The sequence below is a fragment of the Nothobranchius furzeri genome, chromosome 18, assembly GCF_043380555.1.
Source record: "Nothobranchius furzeri strain GRZ-AD chromosome 18, NfurGRZ-RIMD1, whole genome shotgun sequence".
NCBI classification, from domain to species: domain Eukaryota; kingdom Metazoa; phylum Chordata; class Actinopteri; order Cyprinodontiformes; family Nothobranchiidae; genus Nothobranchius; species Nothobranchius furzeri.
The window spans coordinates 40,717,095-40,730,383 of NC_091758.1; the positions used below are offsets into that span (position 1 = coordinate 40,717,095).

Sequence of the window (13,289 nt, forward strand, 5' to 3'; positions counted from 1 at the left end):
CGGTTCTGTTTTACACACCAGTTTGTAGGTTCCGACGCAGGTGGGGCTACAGAAGTTAAGCTGAGTTTTTTCGATGGTGAGCACCTGACAGGAACCCGAGCTGCTGTTGCAGTAAAGTCCGCAGCCTTCACAGCAGTTCATGGCCAGCTGGCGCAGCCTGCGCCATGCGAGAAAACAGGCGTTGCTGCAGAGTTTGTGCAGTCTTCCCTGATGGTTGACCTCGTGCTCAATCTGCTGCAGAAGTAAAACAAACGGGACGGGAGGACGTCAGACTAAAATAAAGTTGTTTCAGTCACAGAATGATCTAAAACAAACCCTTGAAATCTGCTCTAATTCCTATCGTTCTGTAGGACATTGAAGGCACCATTAAGGCTTCTGCTGTTGGATCAGAGGCCAGGATTTACACCAGAACCATGACATTCCAGGTTAAACTTACAAGAACCGTAAGGACACTTTGGAGAGCACCTGGACTCTGATGTCCAAGAGTCTCGTCTTTATGCTGTTAGCGCGTCTCACCTTGTTGGTGGACTTGCAGACGCTACAGATGGGTTTTTCCGGCAGACGCTCCACTGGTTTTTCCGGTGGCTTCTGAGGCTTCTTCCCCGTTCGCTTGTCAATAATCTTATCACCTTGCACTCTTTTGTGTCTGAACACAGACAAACAGAACTGGCCACAAAACTGCAGGTAGGTGTTTTCTTCACCTGGGATGGTGACCATGTCTCTGGGCTGAATGATCTCCCTGCAGAAACAGCAGTGGTGAGTTTAAAGCTGCTGTTATCGCACTAAAACTTTAGGCTCCGTCTATTTGGGGATGAAAACGTGGAGTTAAGTTGAATATTTAGCGCTTCACAGAAAAGTAAAAGTACAGTGATCCCTCGCTACTTCGCGGTTCGTTTATCGCGGATTCACGACTTTGAAGATTTTTTCTTTGGAAACTCTAAAAATATGAACGTTTCATCCTCCCGTGACTGAAGGAGTGAAAAGATGCACAGCAAGCGTTTTATTTGTGGACGGAAATGACAGGAAACATGGGTTTAGAGGTGGGGAGCGCATGAAGAGGTGGGAGAATGGGAGACAAATATGTCCGTGTTAAAAGTCTCTTATATACACAAAAAACACAATATAAACACGATCTTGGACCGATACATGACAGGATACCACAGAACAGCGCTACGCCCTCTGTGGTCCTGCCGGGGAATTGCTTTGCAACGCTCTCCAGGAGACGGAGAAGTAAAAGAGCAAAACGCTTCCGTCAATCCGTGCGTGTCTGTCCCTTGCGGAGCTGACGGAGAAGCATAAACCAGGCTTTATTCAAGGGAAATTCGCAGATTCGCGGTATTTTTCACCGATTCGCGGTATTTTTCTATGCGAAATATCAAGAAATTCCTTTTTTTTTTTTCATCAGTTTCATCATAAAATGCACTTTTTGTAATAAAACTATAAAAAAAAACAAGTAAAAAAATTTTTTTCTTGAGTTTTACCCACAAAATGAGAATGTGCTGTACTGTAAATATGGTGTCCCTACTTCGCGGATTTTCACCTATCGCGGCCAGGTCTGGAACGCATCTACCGCGATAAACGAGGGATTACTGTAACCAAAACTTCAAGTTTTCAAATCCAGAAGTGTTTTATTCTGATGAGACGACGAACCTGTTGCACTGGAAGCAGGACCGGTACTTGGTGGCAGGAGGAAGGTGACCCGTCAGACAGCTTGTGGAGCAGAAAAGCTGAGTTGAACCTTTCCGTTGAAATGCTGTTTGGCCTTTTAGCAACACCTAGAAAAAAAAAAAAAGAAACACTATATTTAAATTATATAATAAATCTCCAATTTAAACGAGAATCCATTATAAAAGTGTGACCTTTCTTTTTTTCGACAAGTAGTTCAGAGGTGAGGAAGGAACAAACAGTTTTTAAACGTCACCTTGGTGCAGCCGCTGCAGCGAACGCTTCCAGGAGCGGGGGGCTGAGGAGGACGTGGAGGAATGGCCGTCAGGGAGGGGACTGGAGGTTGGATCACAGCTGGAGGCCTGATGGGAAGGGGGGCCATGGCCTGCAGGACGGCTCCTCTGCCCGGGATAAAAATGGCCGTGGGAGTCGGAGTGGGAATGGGAATGGCGGCCGGCACTTAAGTGGAGACAGGAAGGCTCATTAATGCTGCTCACTCAACACACTAAACTACTTCTTCACTGAAGGAGATTTCAGCAGATAGTTTTGATGATGGCATCCTTATTTGGTTTTGAACAAACAACAGATTTAAATTCTGTTACTAAGGATGTAGCAGCTCTTTAATCAGTTAAAGACAATGAAAATATTAAAGTGGGCCTGCACTCATTTTTTCTGTAACCCGCTGTGGTCTCTAATGTGGGTCCTTTTCTGTAGAAAAATCTCTGGCGCTCCTGTTTCAGGGGGTAGAGGTTAGCTAGGGGAAGCAGCAAACAACAGATAGGTCTTACTCATTAGTATTCATGATATGCAAATGTATCGCCTCTGATTGGCTAAGAGCAACATGACTCTTCTACTGCCAATGTTTGCTCATTTTTCCTGGGTAACAAATGCAATGCTGATGTTTGAACTCCACATGCCTGACGGCGTTCTGCCATGTTGTGGAGTTGCTAATGCTAATGGTTAGCTTCTACCAGCTAAGAAACGCTCTGCTCTCTCCTGGAAGCTAAGCCAACAACAGCCTTCCCTGGACATAAGCCAAGGTGGGCGGGGCACAATCTGCCAATGGGGTGAGTGAAAGTTGCTTAGTTGCTAGTTTTAAGAATTCTTGCTAATTTTTCTTTAGACTAAAAATAAGATAAAATGTCTAAAAATTTGTTGTTTTACAACTTTCTTAAAGAGCAAGTCACCCCCTACAAGAAACTTACTTCACTCCCACTTCCTGTTTGAAAAATGCAACAAACGCTGTTGCCTAGCAGACCGAGAGGGCGGAGGCCGTTTTACGCAGAAAATTAAAATTTTAACTAAAATGCACTAAAGTGCACAACTATTGACAACGCTCTATTAAATTCCTGCTCTGTTAACAATAAGTCCTTCCTGCTCAATGATCTAATTCTCCCCAAAAACCTAGACTTTCTGTTTCTGACTGAAGTTTGCCAGCAAACATCTGATTATTCTGCTCTGATTGAACTCTGCCCGAGTGGTTAATCTTTTCTTAGCCAGCCCCGGGGTTCTGGTCGTGGTGGAGGCCTAGCTGTTATTTTCAGAGACCATCTTCCATGTAGCTCTACAACCTCTGGTCACTTTGCTTCCTTTGAACTGCAGCTGAATAAAGTCGGGCGCAAGGACCCGTTCTCCTGTGCTGTGGTCTATCGTCCACCTGGTCCAAACAGCTCTTTCCTTCAGGAGTTTAGTGACTTTCTATCCTCCACTGTGAAGCTGTCCAGACTGGTGATTGTTGATGACTTTAACATCCACGTTGATGATCCCTCTGACCATTTTGCCATGAATTTCTCCAGCCTTATGGACACCTTCAGCTTTACCCAGCATGCTTCTGGCCCCAGACACACCAGGGGGCACACTCTAGACCTTGTTTTTACCCTGAGTCTAAATGCTGACAGTGTTTGTCCTGAGGACGTTTATATTTCAGATCACCATTGCATTTTCTTTAACTTGTCAGTTTCTGAGGCATCATCGTTTTAATCTTCTCCTGCAGCTAAATAAACTGTTTAAGATAACGTTAGCTTGATATGTTAGCTTCCTATGCCACCATTGTTATCATCTAATGGTGCGTTCGCTTTCTCCTCGGAAATTCTAACTTCCCGGTAGGAAAAATCAATTGAAAAAGGACGGCAAAAGGAATGAAGATACACAGTAAATTTAGTTCACAGTAAAGATGTTTGCGTCAGTTTAATTATCAGCTTATAAAACTACAAGGATGATGTTAAAATACAAACAGTTGTATGTTATTTATTGTGATATTTATCAAATATGGTTATATATTGAGAAAAATATATATTTAATATTTTCAATTCTCTTTTATAATTAAACACTCAAAAGTATCGAAAATTGGTACGGTTAAGTACCGGATTGATTCAAATGTCAAAGGTACCCATCCCTACAACACCTGCTTAGACTCTATTCAAACCTGGATGGCTGGGAGCTTTCTTCAGCTGAATGAAGATAAGACTGAGATCCTCATCTGTGCCCCAGACAAGCTGGTTCCCAAAGTCAGAGACTCTCTTGGTCAGCTTGCTTCTCACACCAAACCTTCTGTCAGGAATCTTGGTGTGACCTTTGACCCAGCTCTCACCCTGGATTCTCATGTCAGTTCTCTTGTTCGCTCTTCCTTCTTCCATCTCAGGAACATTGCTAAGCTGAGTCCCATTCTGTCCCACTCTGAACTTGAGACAGTTCTCCACACCTTCATCTCCTCACGCTTAGACTACTGTAACTCTCTTTTCACGTGTCTGAGCAGAACCTCCCTGAACCGTCTACAGGTGGTTCAGAACGCCTGTGCTCGGCTTCTGACCAAGTCCTCCAAACACACCCACATCACCCCGCTTCTCCTCCAGCTTCACTGGCTGCCAGTCAACTTCAGGGTTCATTTCAAGATCCTGGTTCTGGTCTATAGGGCCTTACATGGACAAGCACTATCTTACATTGGTGATCTTCTTAGTCCCTACACCCCCAGCAGGTCCCTGAGGTCCAGTGATCAAAGCCTACTGGTTGTGCAGCACCAGGCTAAAGGTCAAAGGTGACAGATCATTTGCTGCTGTGGCCCCCAGACTCTGGAACTCTCTCCCCCTGAGCCTGAGATTAGTGGACTCAGTGGTCTCCTTTAAAAATCAGCTGAAGACTCACTTGTTCAAGCTGGCTTTTGTGGGACCTTCTTCACCTCTCTCTCTTTATTCTGCTCTCCCCACCTATTCCACCTTCCTCAGGATCCACTGATTTCCCTCTTTCCTGTTCACTCTCTCTCTCTTTCTTAACATCTTTTAATCACAATTGTCTATTTTTTGCTCATTTTAAATATAATTTTAAACATTTTCTAAATTCTTTTTTATATTTTTACATTTTTTGTTTTTGTGAAGCGCCTCGTCATTTTTATCTTGAGAGACGCTATAGAGCTCCGGGAGTTGACGTCACTTCTCCCGGCATGCAACAGTTCAAATCGAAACGGCGCCATCTTGGCAGGCAGAAGCCCGCAGCTGGACTATTTGTTATTGTCAGAAAACTCAATCAAATGGGAAATATGGTAGATTCCTGTTGTGCCCCAGGATGCAGAACAGATGTGGACGACATAAGGAATGAGCCATCTACAGGATTCCCCAAGATCCGGAGCGCCGCAAACGTTGGATCATTGTAATAAAACGCGCTAGTGACCGGGCTAAAATGAAACTGTGGGATCCCGAGACTAAAGGTTTTCACTTATGCAGCGACCGCTTCATATCAGGTACTTAAACCAACGTTTCCTCAACTGTGTTTGGTATTTATTTTAAATGCTTTTATTACGATTCTTAGTGGGCTTCCTAAACTTATGTTGGCGTGGCTTTTTCTGTCTTATTACTCATAGCAACAAGTAAACATCACGTAAAACGTTGCCTCGTGAGTTCTGCGTGCTGCCGTTCACGTGTTTTATGATCACAGCAATTAACCGACTAAGCTGTATTTAATTTTTAAGCAATGGTTGATCAATTGTCAGATCACACGTAAAAAGCACTTTGGATTGCTATTATCTGTCTCGGTGAGACAGATCTCAGACAGATCCTGAGACGCTCCTGCCTGACATATTTATTTTATTCACAAAAAAAAATCAAACTAGTGATTTCTCTTGGCGTTCAGTTTATACATTCAAAGAGCACAGCACTCTATTTAAACTACTTACGTGTAAATCTGTTATTTGTCCATCCATTTTCATCCGCTTATCCAGAGTCGGGTTACGGGGGCAGTAGCCTAAGTCGAGAGGCCCAGACTTCCCTCTCCCCAGCCACTTGGGCCAGCTCCTCCGGGGAAATCCCAAGGGGTTCCCCGGCCAGGTCCGGTAAGAAGTCCGCTCCGACAGCTTCTGGCATTTTTAAAAAGTATCCCAGGGGCACGGTAAGGGTCGGAGATGTTTAGTCTATTTAATTTCTGACTATATAAAACGATTTCTTCGGTTGGTGACGTAGATGCAACGTCATGTGAAACCCAGCAATTGGCTGAAAGGTACACTATGATGTCACAAGATTGTTGTGAGCTGATGTGTGTATTTTCTAACGGGTCCGCCCTCTTGGTCTGCCAGGCAACAGCATTTGTTGCATTATTCAAACGGGAAGTGGGAGTGGAGTAAGACTGGTAGGGGGTGACTTGCTATTTACTAAAATTTCCATCATCAGAGACGTTTTAACATTTAAGGCTTAGAAAACAAGAAACAGACGATCTCCACAGCACAAGTCCACCTTAACGATCTACACAGCACAATTCCACCTTAAAAACACACTAAAATTAAGCCAGAGCGTAAATAAACTCACTGGCAGGAGATGTGAAGGTGTTTGCTCCTCCTACGGAATAAACCGAACTGATCCTTAGTTCCTCCTGAAACAAATATTACAAAAACACAATTCCTTTTAACAAGTTACTTACTTTCCACATGATTACATCAAAAAGTATATCTTATTTCATACTAAACATTAGTAATGGCTTTGTGCCGATGCAACATTTACATTTTCCCCTCACACTGACCTCCTGTTGCTCCAGCTCTTCTTTAATCTGCCTGATGGAGCTCTGAGGAAGCAAAGCAGCATTGTAGCCTTCATCAATTGGCTCATCTTTAATTTTCACACCAGGGGATGCCGGGGGATTACAGTCCTCTGCTGGACGGGCCTCTGCTGTCTGTGAGGAAAAAGCCTTTGTAAATACCTGGCGAAGATGTTTATTTTAAACAATGTTCAGACCCTTTATTCCCTCACCTCGGCCTGTTGGCTGTCTTCAGTCTCCTCCGTCTGATTCAGGACATCTGATATTAAAGACAAATCATGAGAATGTGAAGACAAAGGGAATAAAATTATTTGTTTACTATTTAAAGCAAGAAGTCGACTATTCCTCAGGTGAAAACAGCTGTTAAAGTGCTTTGATTTTATTTGTTTAAAGACTTTTGAGACATCGTAGAATCTATTTGGCTCTCGAGTTAAAGTCAGTAAATACGTCCCCTGTAAATGTGCCACACACTGCTGGAGATGCAGACTAGTTTCAGTCTTTGTGCTGGTTTTGGATCATTTGGTGCTTTACCTCTGCTGTTGTCCGGCGTGTTGTCCTGCGAGGAGTGGGAGGTGTTGGCAGACTCGCCACTCCCTTCTCTTTCCTGCTGCTCCTCCTCTTCATCTGCAGGTTTGCGAGGAAAGGGACCGCCTCGAGATGATGAGCTCTGTGGTCCAAACTGGCTGATGTTTGAGTTTGTCTTCCTCGCATCACCATCCTCCATGGAGTCCAAAGGCAGAGCAAAGTGCCAGTCTTCGTCTTCCTCCTCTTGTCCATACAAAGGAAGCCCATCCAGCGCATCATCAAATGCTGCCTCCCCACTTCCTCCAACACCTCCTCCCAAATTGAACAAGGAGGGTTTGTTGGAGGTACGGCGAGGAAAGTTCATCTCACCCGTCCCTTCATCCATCTTTCCCTCTTTTCTGCTGCAGCTGCTGTCTTCGTCTCTTGGCTGGTTTTCCTTTAGTCCCAAAGTCTCACTCGGACCCTTTGCTTCGGTCTGACCACCACTCTTGGAAGAGGCAACAGAACCCCTGGAGGAGTCGGCAAAATCTCCCAGCCCCATCACTTCATCGAACATTCGGGACATCTGCTCCTCATGCTGGACAGAGGACAGAGTACAATTAAATTGTGTTTCAAGCAGATGATTCATGTTTAAAAAATGAAGAGGTGTCTTTTGTATGTCCATTTTTTATTGACAAAAGTTCCTGATTATGATTTTTAGCTCTGGTGTTGATATCTCCAAAATGAAAGCTTGCTTAAAAACCTAAATACGAGAAACAAATGAGCTGAGATGAAACAAGCTTTTTTCTTTAAACTCATCGATTCTTTTTCCCAAAAGACATTCAGGATCAACACAGATGTGGGTGCTGTTAGGCTTAAACGGATCCAGGCCTCGTTTTGATCTGACAATAATGTAAAAAAAAGACGCACCACCAAACTCGATGTAAAATTCATCCGTTTTTTGATCATTGGCAAATTTTTAATTAGAAATATTGACAAAATCAACACCTACTTTTAAGAAAACGTAGAAGTTGCTGGAACCTTAACGGGAAGAAAATAAAAGTAAAATGTAAAAACCGGCATGAAAGCAGCTCTTTTTATTGTTCACAGCTAATTTAGCGATGCTCAGTCAATAAAATTAGATTTCAGCTGCGATGCCAACTTTGATTAAAGGGTTGGTGATATACTGAGGAGTATGTGGTATTTCTTTATTTTAAGACATGTTAAATTGGACTAACAATAGCGGCATGCAGCGAGCCACAAAGCTGCTAACCAACGTTAGCTTAAATCAGCAGCTCGCGACCGGAAGAAGCCTGACAACAGCTGCTAACCAAAATGTACAGCTGGGTCAGCTTAGTTTGCGTCTGAATGCTGCGACTGTAAGATATTTTTCTACTTCTTGCTGTAAATATCTTACCTTTAACCGTTTAAGTCTAAATTCCTCCGAGTCGGCCATGTTTTAATTATGCTGCAGACGCCGCGCTCCCAGACGCCCACCTCCGGGGTGGTTCGGTAGAGCCCCAACAGATTTTCAGATTCACACCCAATATCTATCAGTAACTAGTTTTTATGACCATGTTTTGGATGAATAAAGTTAGAATAAAAGTATCTGAATGATCATTTAGAAAGATTTGTTAAACCCGTGGTAGTGAACCGTCACAATGTTATGTTAAGAGCTTATTCAAAACGTATACATTTTCATTTGCTTCTGAGTACAACATAAATTCTTATTTTGTGTGTGTGAGGGTTAAAATTTCTGCACTTTAACCTCATTTACATCTTTATAAACGATTTATTGACTATAAATTGTGCGTTTAGTGATTGAAGCTCCGAAATTTTTCAAAACCTCCTGTCCTGCAGAGGGCAGACTAAACAAATCTGTCTCTACCGTAAGCTTTAGTGTTTTCAGGATCGTCATTATTAATGTATCGAATCTTTGGTAATATCATATTATTATTTTGTTTATAAAAATATGAAAATTAGTTATTGATTTGAAAAAAATTATATCAGGTATGATGTCTAGTAAAGGAACAAATGTATTGCTAGATTTTTGTATGCGCTCATAAATTAAAGATTACGGTAGGCTTATTTTACTTTCTAGAACTATAAGAACTAGATTCTGCCTGAGCTTCATTGTTAATAATAAAAATTGTTTCTATTTACTTTGTATCTTTGCTCAGTGACTGACCTTTAACCTGGGTTCAGTCCTCAGGAAGTAGATCGTAGGAGAGTTCATTTGTTGACATTAGCTGACGCTAGTTGTTGTATTTTTATTTCTCTTTGCTGTCAGACACTTTTATCAGCGAACCAGTGTAACATTTCTCTGGGCGTAGCCTAAAGCCTGCTCCCCGGCGGGTGGAATGGCTATGACGGCGGTGAGAGCGGCGGCAGCGGCCGGGGTCCCGGCGTCTTTGTCCCGCTTCAGGGGAGCGCTGGTGGCGGCTGTGCTGGGAGACTGCATTGGTGGCGAGTTTGAAGGGGCCGAGGAGGTTCCCATGGAGAGCGTAATGCAACACCTGAACGGCCTGGACGATGAAACGAAAGGAAATGGTCGGTAGAAGGATCACGGAGCAGAGAAATTTTTATTAGCAAAGTAGCATTGAGATTGGCCATCAACAGGCCAATAATGACAGACACATCTGTCAAGAAATATGGACAAAAGCGTCCTTTACAATGAGAATTACATTTATGCGGGTACGAAAGCGAGCGACGTTAATAAAATGTTAAAATTCTGAGTCAATCACTAAATAGAAAAAGATAAAATGACATGAAAAGGAAAACCACTGTGCAAAACTTTGATTTCACATTCTGAACATTTTTTTTAGTTTTTGCCTGAAGCGATTGTTAAACAGCAGGTAATGACCCCAGGAAGACATTGTTTAAAGTAAAAAAGAAAAGTGTGACTCCTTGGAGACTGGACTGTAGTAATCCATCTTCATAATAATTTTAAAGGTTTAAAGTATAATCTTAGATAATAATGAGCAGAGTTACAGTCATCTACGTAAACACTTTCTCTATCTCAAGAAGGTTTCAGCCTCAGTACACATTGTTGTTTTTTAAGGTATCCTTGAATACAGTGATGACACTGCAATGACGCGCTGTGTGGTCCAGTCTCTTCTCAGCAGAGCTGGATTTGATGAGCACGACCTGGCTCACAGGTGAGCTCTTCCTCGTTGCTGGAATTATTATAAAATCTCTGCATATCTTACGTCTGATATCAGAAACGTCCATCCACTGTTTCCAACTTAACAGGTTTGCAAAGGAGTACAGTGCCTCCCCAGGTCGTGGATATGGCTCTGGAGTGGTCCAGGTGTTGAAGAAGCTCTCCTCTCCTCAGATAAATGACGTATATCAGCCAGCCAGAGATCAGTTTAACGGCCGTGGCTCCTTTGGGAATGGAGGGGCTATGAGAGCAGCCCCCTTCGCTCTGGCTTTTCCTGACCTGGCTCATGTCAAGAAGGTAAGACAGAGGCAGGCTTGCTTTAAATGGTTTCGTGTTTTTGTTCAAACGGTTGATTTTTGTCTGCAGGTTGCCCGTCTCGGCGCCATGCTGACACACTCCTGCTCTCTGGGTTATAATGGGGCCGTTCTGCAGGCCTTAGCTGTCCATCTTTCCCTGCAGGGGGCGCTAGCTTTGCCTCACCAGTTCATAAGCAGACTCATCACAGAGATGGAGGAGGTGGAGAGTGAAGAAGCGGCCCTTCGTGATGCCAGAATGTGAGTTTTATATCTATAGAAGTATTAGCTCCATCAGAACAAATCTGATCATTTTCTGTTTTAAAACCTGACGACTATTAGCAGGAGGGTTGTGATTCATGTTCTGTTATCTGATCTCGGGTCTGTCCAGCCTAAAAGAAGCAGAGAAGCCATTCTGTGAGCGTCTTCACAGAATCAGAGACCTGATGGACAGGAGCAAGGTCAGCATAGAGGAAGTCATCTCTGAGCTTGGTCAGTAGAGGTTTGACTTTATGTTTAATGTTCATTTTGCGTTCTGCATGTTTTCATGTCCCATAATTCCCTTGTACTGTAACAACAGGTAAATCAGAAACACGTGTTCTCAGGAAACTTTGTAGATGATTCCTGAGGACTCGCCTCACAAGCAAATCCCAAAAATTTCTGTGGAGCTCAAAATGTAACTTCCTTTTTGTCATTAAAATGAGGCGACAGGTCTTTTCAGGAACTGCATGTACTTTTCTTTTGTTGAACAGAGGTGAAATTTGTGATTTAAGCCCTTTTTACAAGACACACCATGTCGGCAAATCAGCGTAATATTACCGCAGTGGTGTGTCTCTAAACGCTCCATGCCGGCATGGCGTTGCGCGAATTTTGCGGCATTCGTTCCGCCTCGCTTGGTAGTAATATTGCGGTAATGGTCTGTCGTGTGCGCCCTGGCGCAACAGAGGCAGATTTCATGATGACGTGGAGAGTTATTGCTGAGCGCCAGCTGGCAAATTATTGAAAATGAGAGTAAACACAGGCAATACGGTTTGCTTTTTGAACAAAATCAGCTGAGATGGCAAACTGGAGCGCCGCAGCGCTCCATGAGCCTCTCTGTTAGAGCTGAAGCTCAGATCACCAGAGACTGCACAGGCACCTTTAGGAGCTGCTTGTTAATAAAAAACTTAACGATCACGGCTTCAATCGCAATAAAAAGCAAGTAAAGTCCAAGATAAACGGAAGTCTGTGGCAGCGCAGGACCGCCCCCATACCCCCTTTATGCCGCCATCACCTAATCTTTTATAAAATTGCCACGATTGTGCCGCATTACCGCCACGGTCTGATCTTATCAACGACCTTAGGGTCCCTGATGCCGCCACGGCGTTGCGACAAATTGACAGCATTGTTTTGTAAAAAGGGCTTTAGCAACACTTTGTACTTAAATCACTGATGCAGCGAATTTATGCTATTGAACAACTTCACAGAAATTTAAAAGAATTTGTTTCATGACGTCTGTTTGACAAAGCCAACTTAAACAGAGGGAGCATGTCCTTTTTGAAATGCTTTTTTATATTTTTACAATTTTTATATTTTTTGTTTGCGTTTTTGTGAAGTGCCTCGTGATTTTTATCTTGAGAGGCGCTATAAAAATTATATTTTCTATTTTCTTCTTCTTTTTTATTCCTACACCCAGCTTAATTTGCTCAAAATGTTCAATTTACATCAAGTTTTTAAAATGCAATATTTCTTACAGGAAACGGCATTGCAGCTCTCCACTCTGTTCCCACTGCCATCTTCTGCGTCCTCCACTGTCTGCAGCCCCAGGAAAGCTTCCCGGAGAGCTATAGCGGCCTGGAGAGGACGATAGCTTACAGCTTGGCGCTGGGCGGTGACACAGACACCATAGCCTGCATGGCTGGGGCCATCGCAGGGGCCCATTACGGCATTGAGGCCATCCCTCAGTCCTGGATCAGGTGCTGCGAAGGAGCCGACGACGCAGACGTAAACGCAAAGTGGCTCCACGTGCTTTACCACAAGTCGCCACAAGGTGGCAGGAGTGAAACAGAGGACAAGTCTGAAAACGGCACAGAGAAGAAGACTAGAGCTGAATGATTCCTCTGCTGGTTGAAAAAAACATCAGTGTTTTCTATTTTTGGCTCCAGCTGCTGTTTAGATGTGTAGGTTTACTGTGAGAAAACGCTTGTTTCTAAAAACTACACGTCATTTGTCAAGTTTGAACATGGAAGATTAACAAAAACATTAAAATTTTAGAGTCTTAATATGAGAATCTGACACTTCCTGTGAACTTAAGTTAAATGAATAATATAAAAAGAACTTTTTACACTGTCCTCCTTCCCCGCTGTCCCCTGTTTTGTGCTGATCAGTGTCTCATTTGTAGAAACCTGTAACTTGTTTTATCCTTTTGGTGGTTATTAAATTCTTGTAAATTCACATCGTTGTTAGTGTTTGTTTTAAAATCCAATGAGTTAATTTTTATTTTTATCTGCTCTGTTGAGCTGCCAGGGGTGTGTCCAGGGACTGGCCTGGGGTCGCACATGCCACCCTTGGAATCTGATGGGCCACCCCAGGTGTCACCACACTAATTTACCTTCAAATAGGCTTTTCATTATCCACAAAAGGCTTGGGGGTAAAACAAAAAAAGCATA

The 13,289-nt window shown here is 43.2% G+C and overlaps 2 protein-coding genes across 7 annotated transcripts in view; one reads left to right on the forward strand and one right to left on the reverse strand.

Moving 5' to 3' along the window:
* Nucleotides 1-8,759, reverse strand: part of LOC107396103 (zinc finger MYM-type protein 4) — a 23,725-nt gene extending 14,966 nt beyond the window's left edge. For 3 of the 5 annotated variants that reach the window (XM_054730157.2, XM_054730161.2, XM_054730160.2), the window contains exons 1-9: nucleotides 8,603-8,759; nucleotides 7,213-7,783; nucleotides 6,894-6,940; nucleotides 6,667-6,816; nucleotides 6,456-6,519; nucleotides 1,922-2,124; nucleotides 1,651-1,775; nucleotides 517-739; nucleotides 19-234 (exon numbers count right to left, since the gene is read on the reverse strand). In XM_054730157.2, coding sequence (XP_054586132.2) covers nucleotides 19-234; nucleotides 517-739; nucleotides 1,651-1,775; nucleotides 1,922-2,124; nucleotides 6,456-6,519; nucleotides 6,667-6,816; nucleotides 6,894-6,940; nucleotides 7,213-7,783; nucleotides 8,603-8,641 — 1,638 coding nt within the window. In that variant the 5' untranslated portion in view covers nucleotides 8,642-8,759. Of the gene's footprint in view, nucleotides 1-18; nucleotides 235-516; nucleotides 740-1,650; nucleotides 1,776-1,921; nucleotides 2,125-6,455; nucleotides 6,520-6,666; nucleotides 6,817-6,893; nucleotides 6,941-7,212; nucleotides 7,784-8,197; nucleotides 8,227-8,602 lie in introns of all 5 variants that reach the window. The other 2 variants (XM_054730159.2, XM_054730158.2) reach the window with 2 other exon arrangements.
* On the forward strand, nucleotides 8,546-13,074 carry adprs (ADP-ribosylserine hydrolase). Of its 2 annotated transcripts, XM_015975684.3 has the most exons (7): nucleotides 8,546-8,564; nucleotides 9,476-9,735; nucleotides 10,247-10,343; nucleotides 10,438-10,645; nucleotides 10,715-10,902; nucleotides 11,033-11,133; nucleotides 12,377-13,074. In XM_015975684.3, exons 2-7 carry the CDS (start codon nucleotides 9,546-9,548, stop codon nucleotides 12,733-12,735), a joined length of 1,143 nt encoding a protein of 380 aa, XP_015831170.1. In that variant the 5' UTR covers nucleotides 8,546-8,564; nucleotides 9,476-9,545; the 3' UTR covers nucleotides 12,736-13,074. The 2 variants fall into 2 exon arrangements, with proteins under 2 accessions (XP_015831170.1, XP_070403197.1); XM_070547096.1 differs by lacking the exon at nucleotides 8,546-8,564 and having other exon boundaries at nucleotides 9,130-9,735.
* The last annotated feature ends 215 nt before the right edge of the window (nucleotides 13,075-13,289 follow it).

Bases quoted from the DNA above. Each gene is read 5' to 3' on its own strand.
- adprs (XM_015975684.3), top strand. From the start codon at position 9,546: ATGGCTATGACGGCGGTGAGAGCGGCGGCAGCGGCCGGGGTCCCGGCG. The intron at 10,646-10,714 runs GTAAGACAGAGG...TTTTGTCTGCAG, and splicing joins ACCTGGCTCATGTCAAGAAG to GTTGCCCGTCTCGGCGCCAT. The intron at 11,134-12,376 runs GTCAGTAGAGGT...TATTTCTTACAG, and splicing joins GGAAGTCATCTCTGAGCTTG to GAAACGGCATTGCAGCTCTC.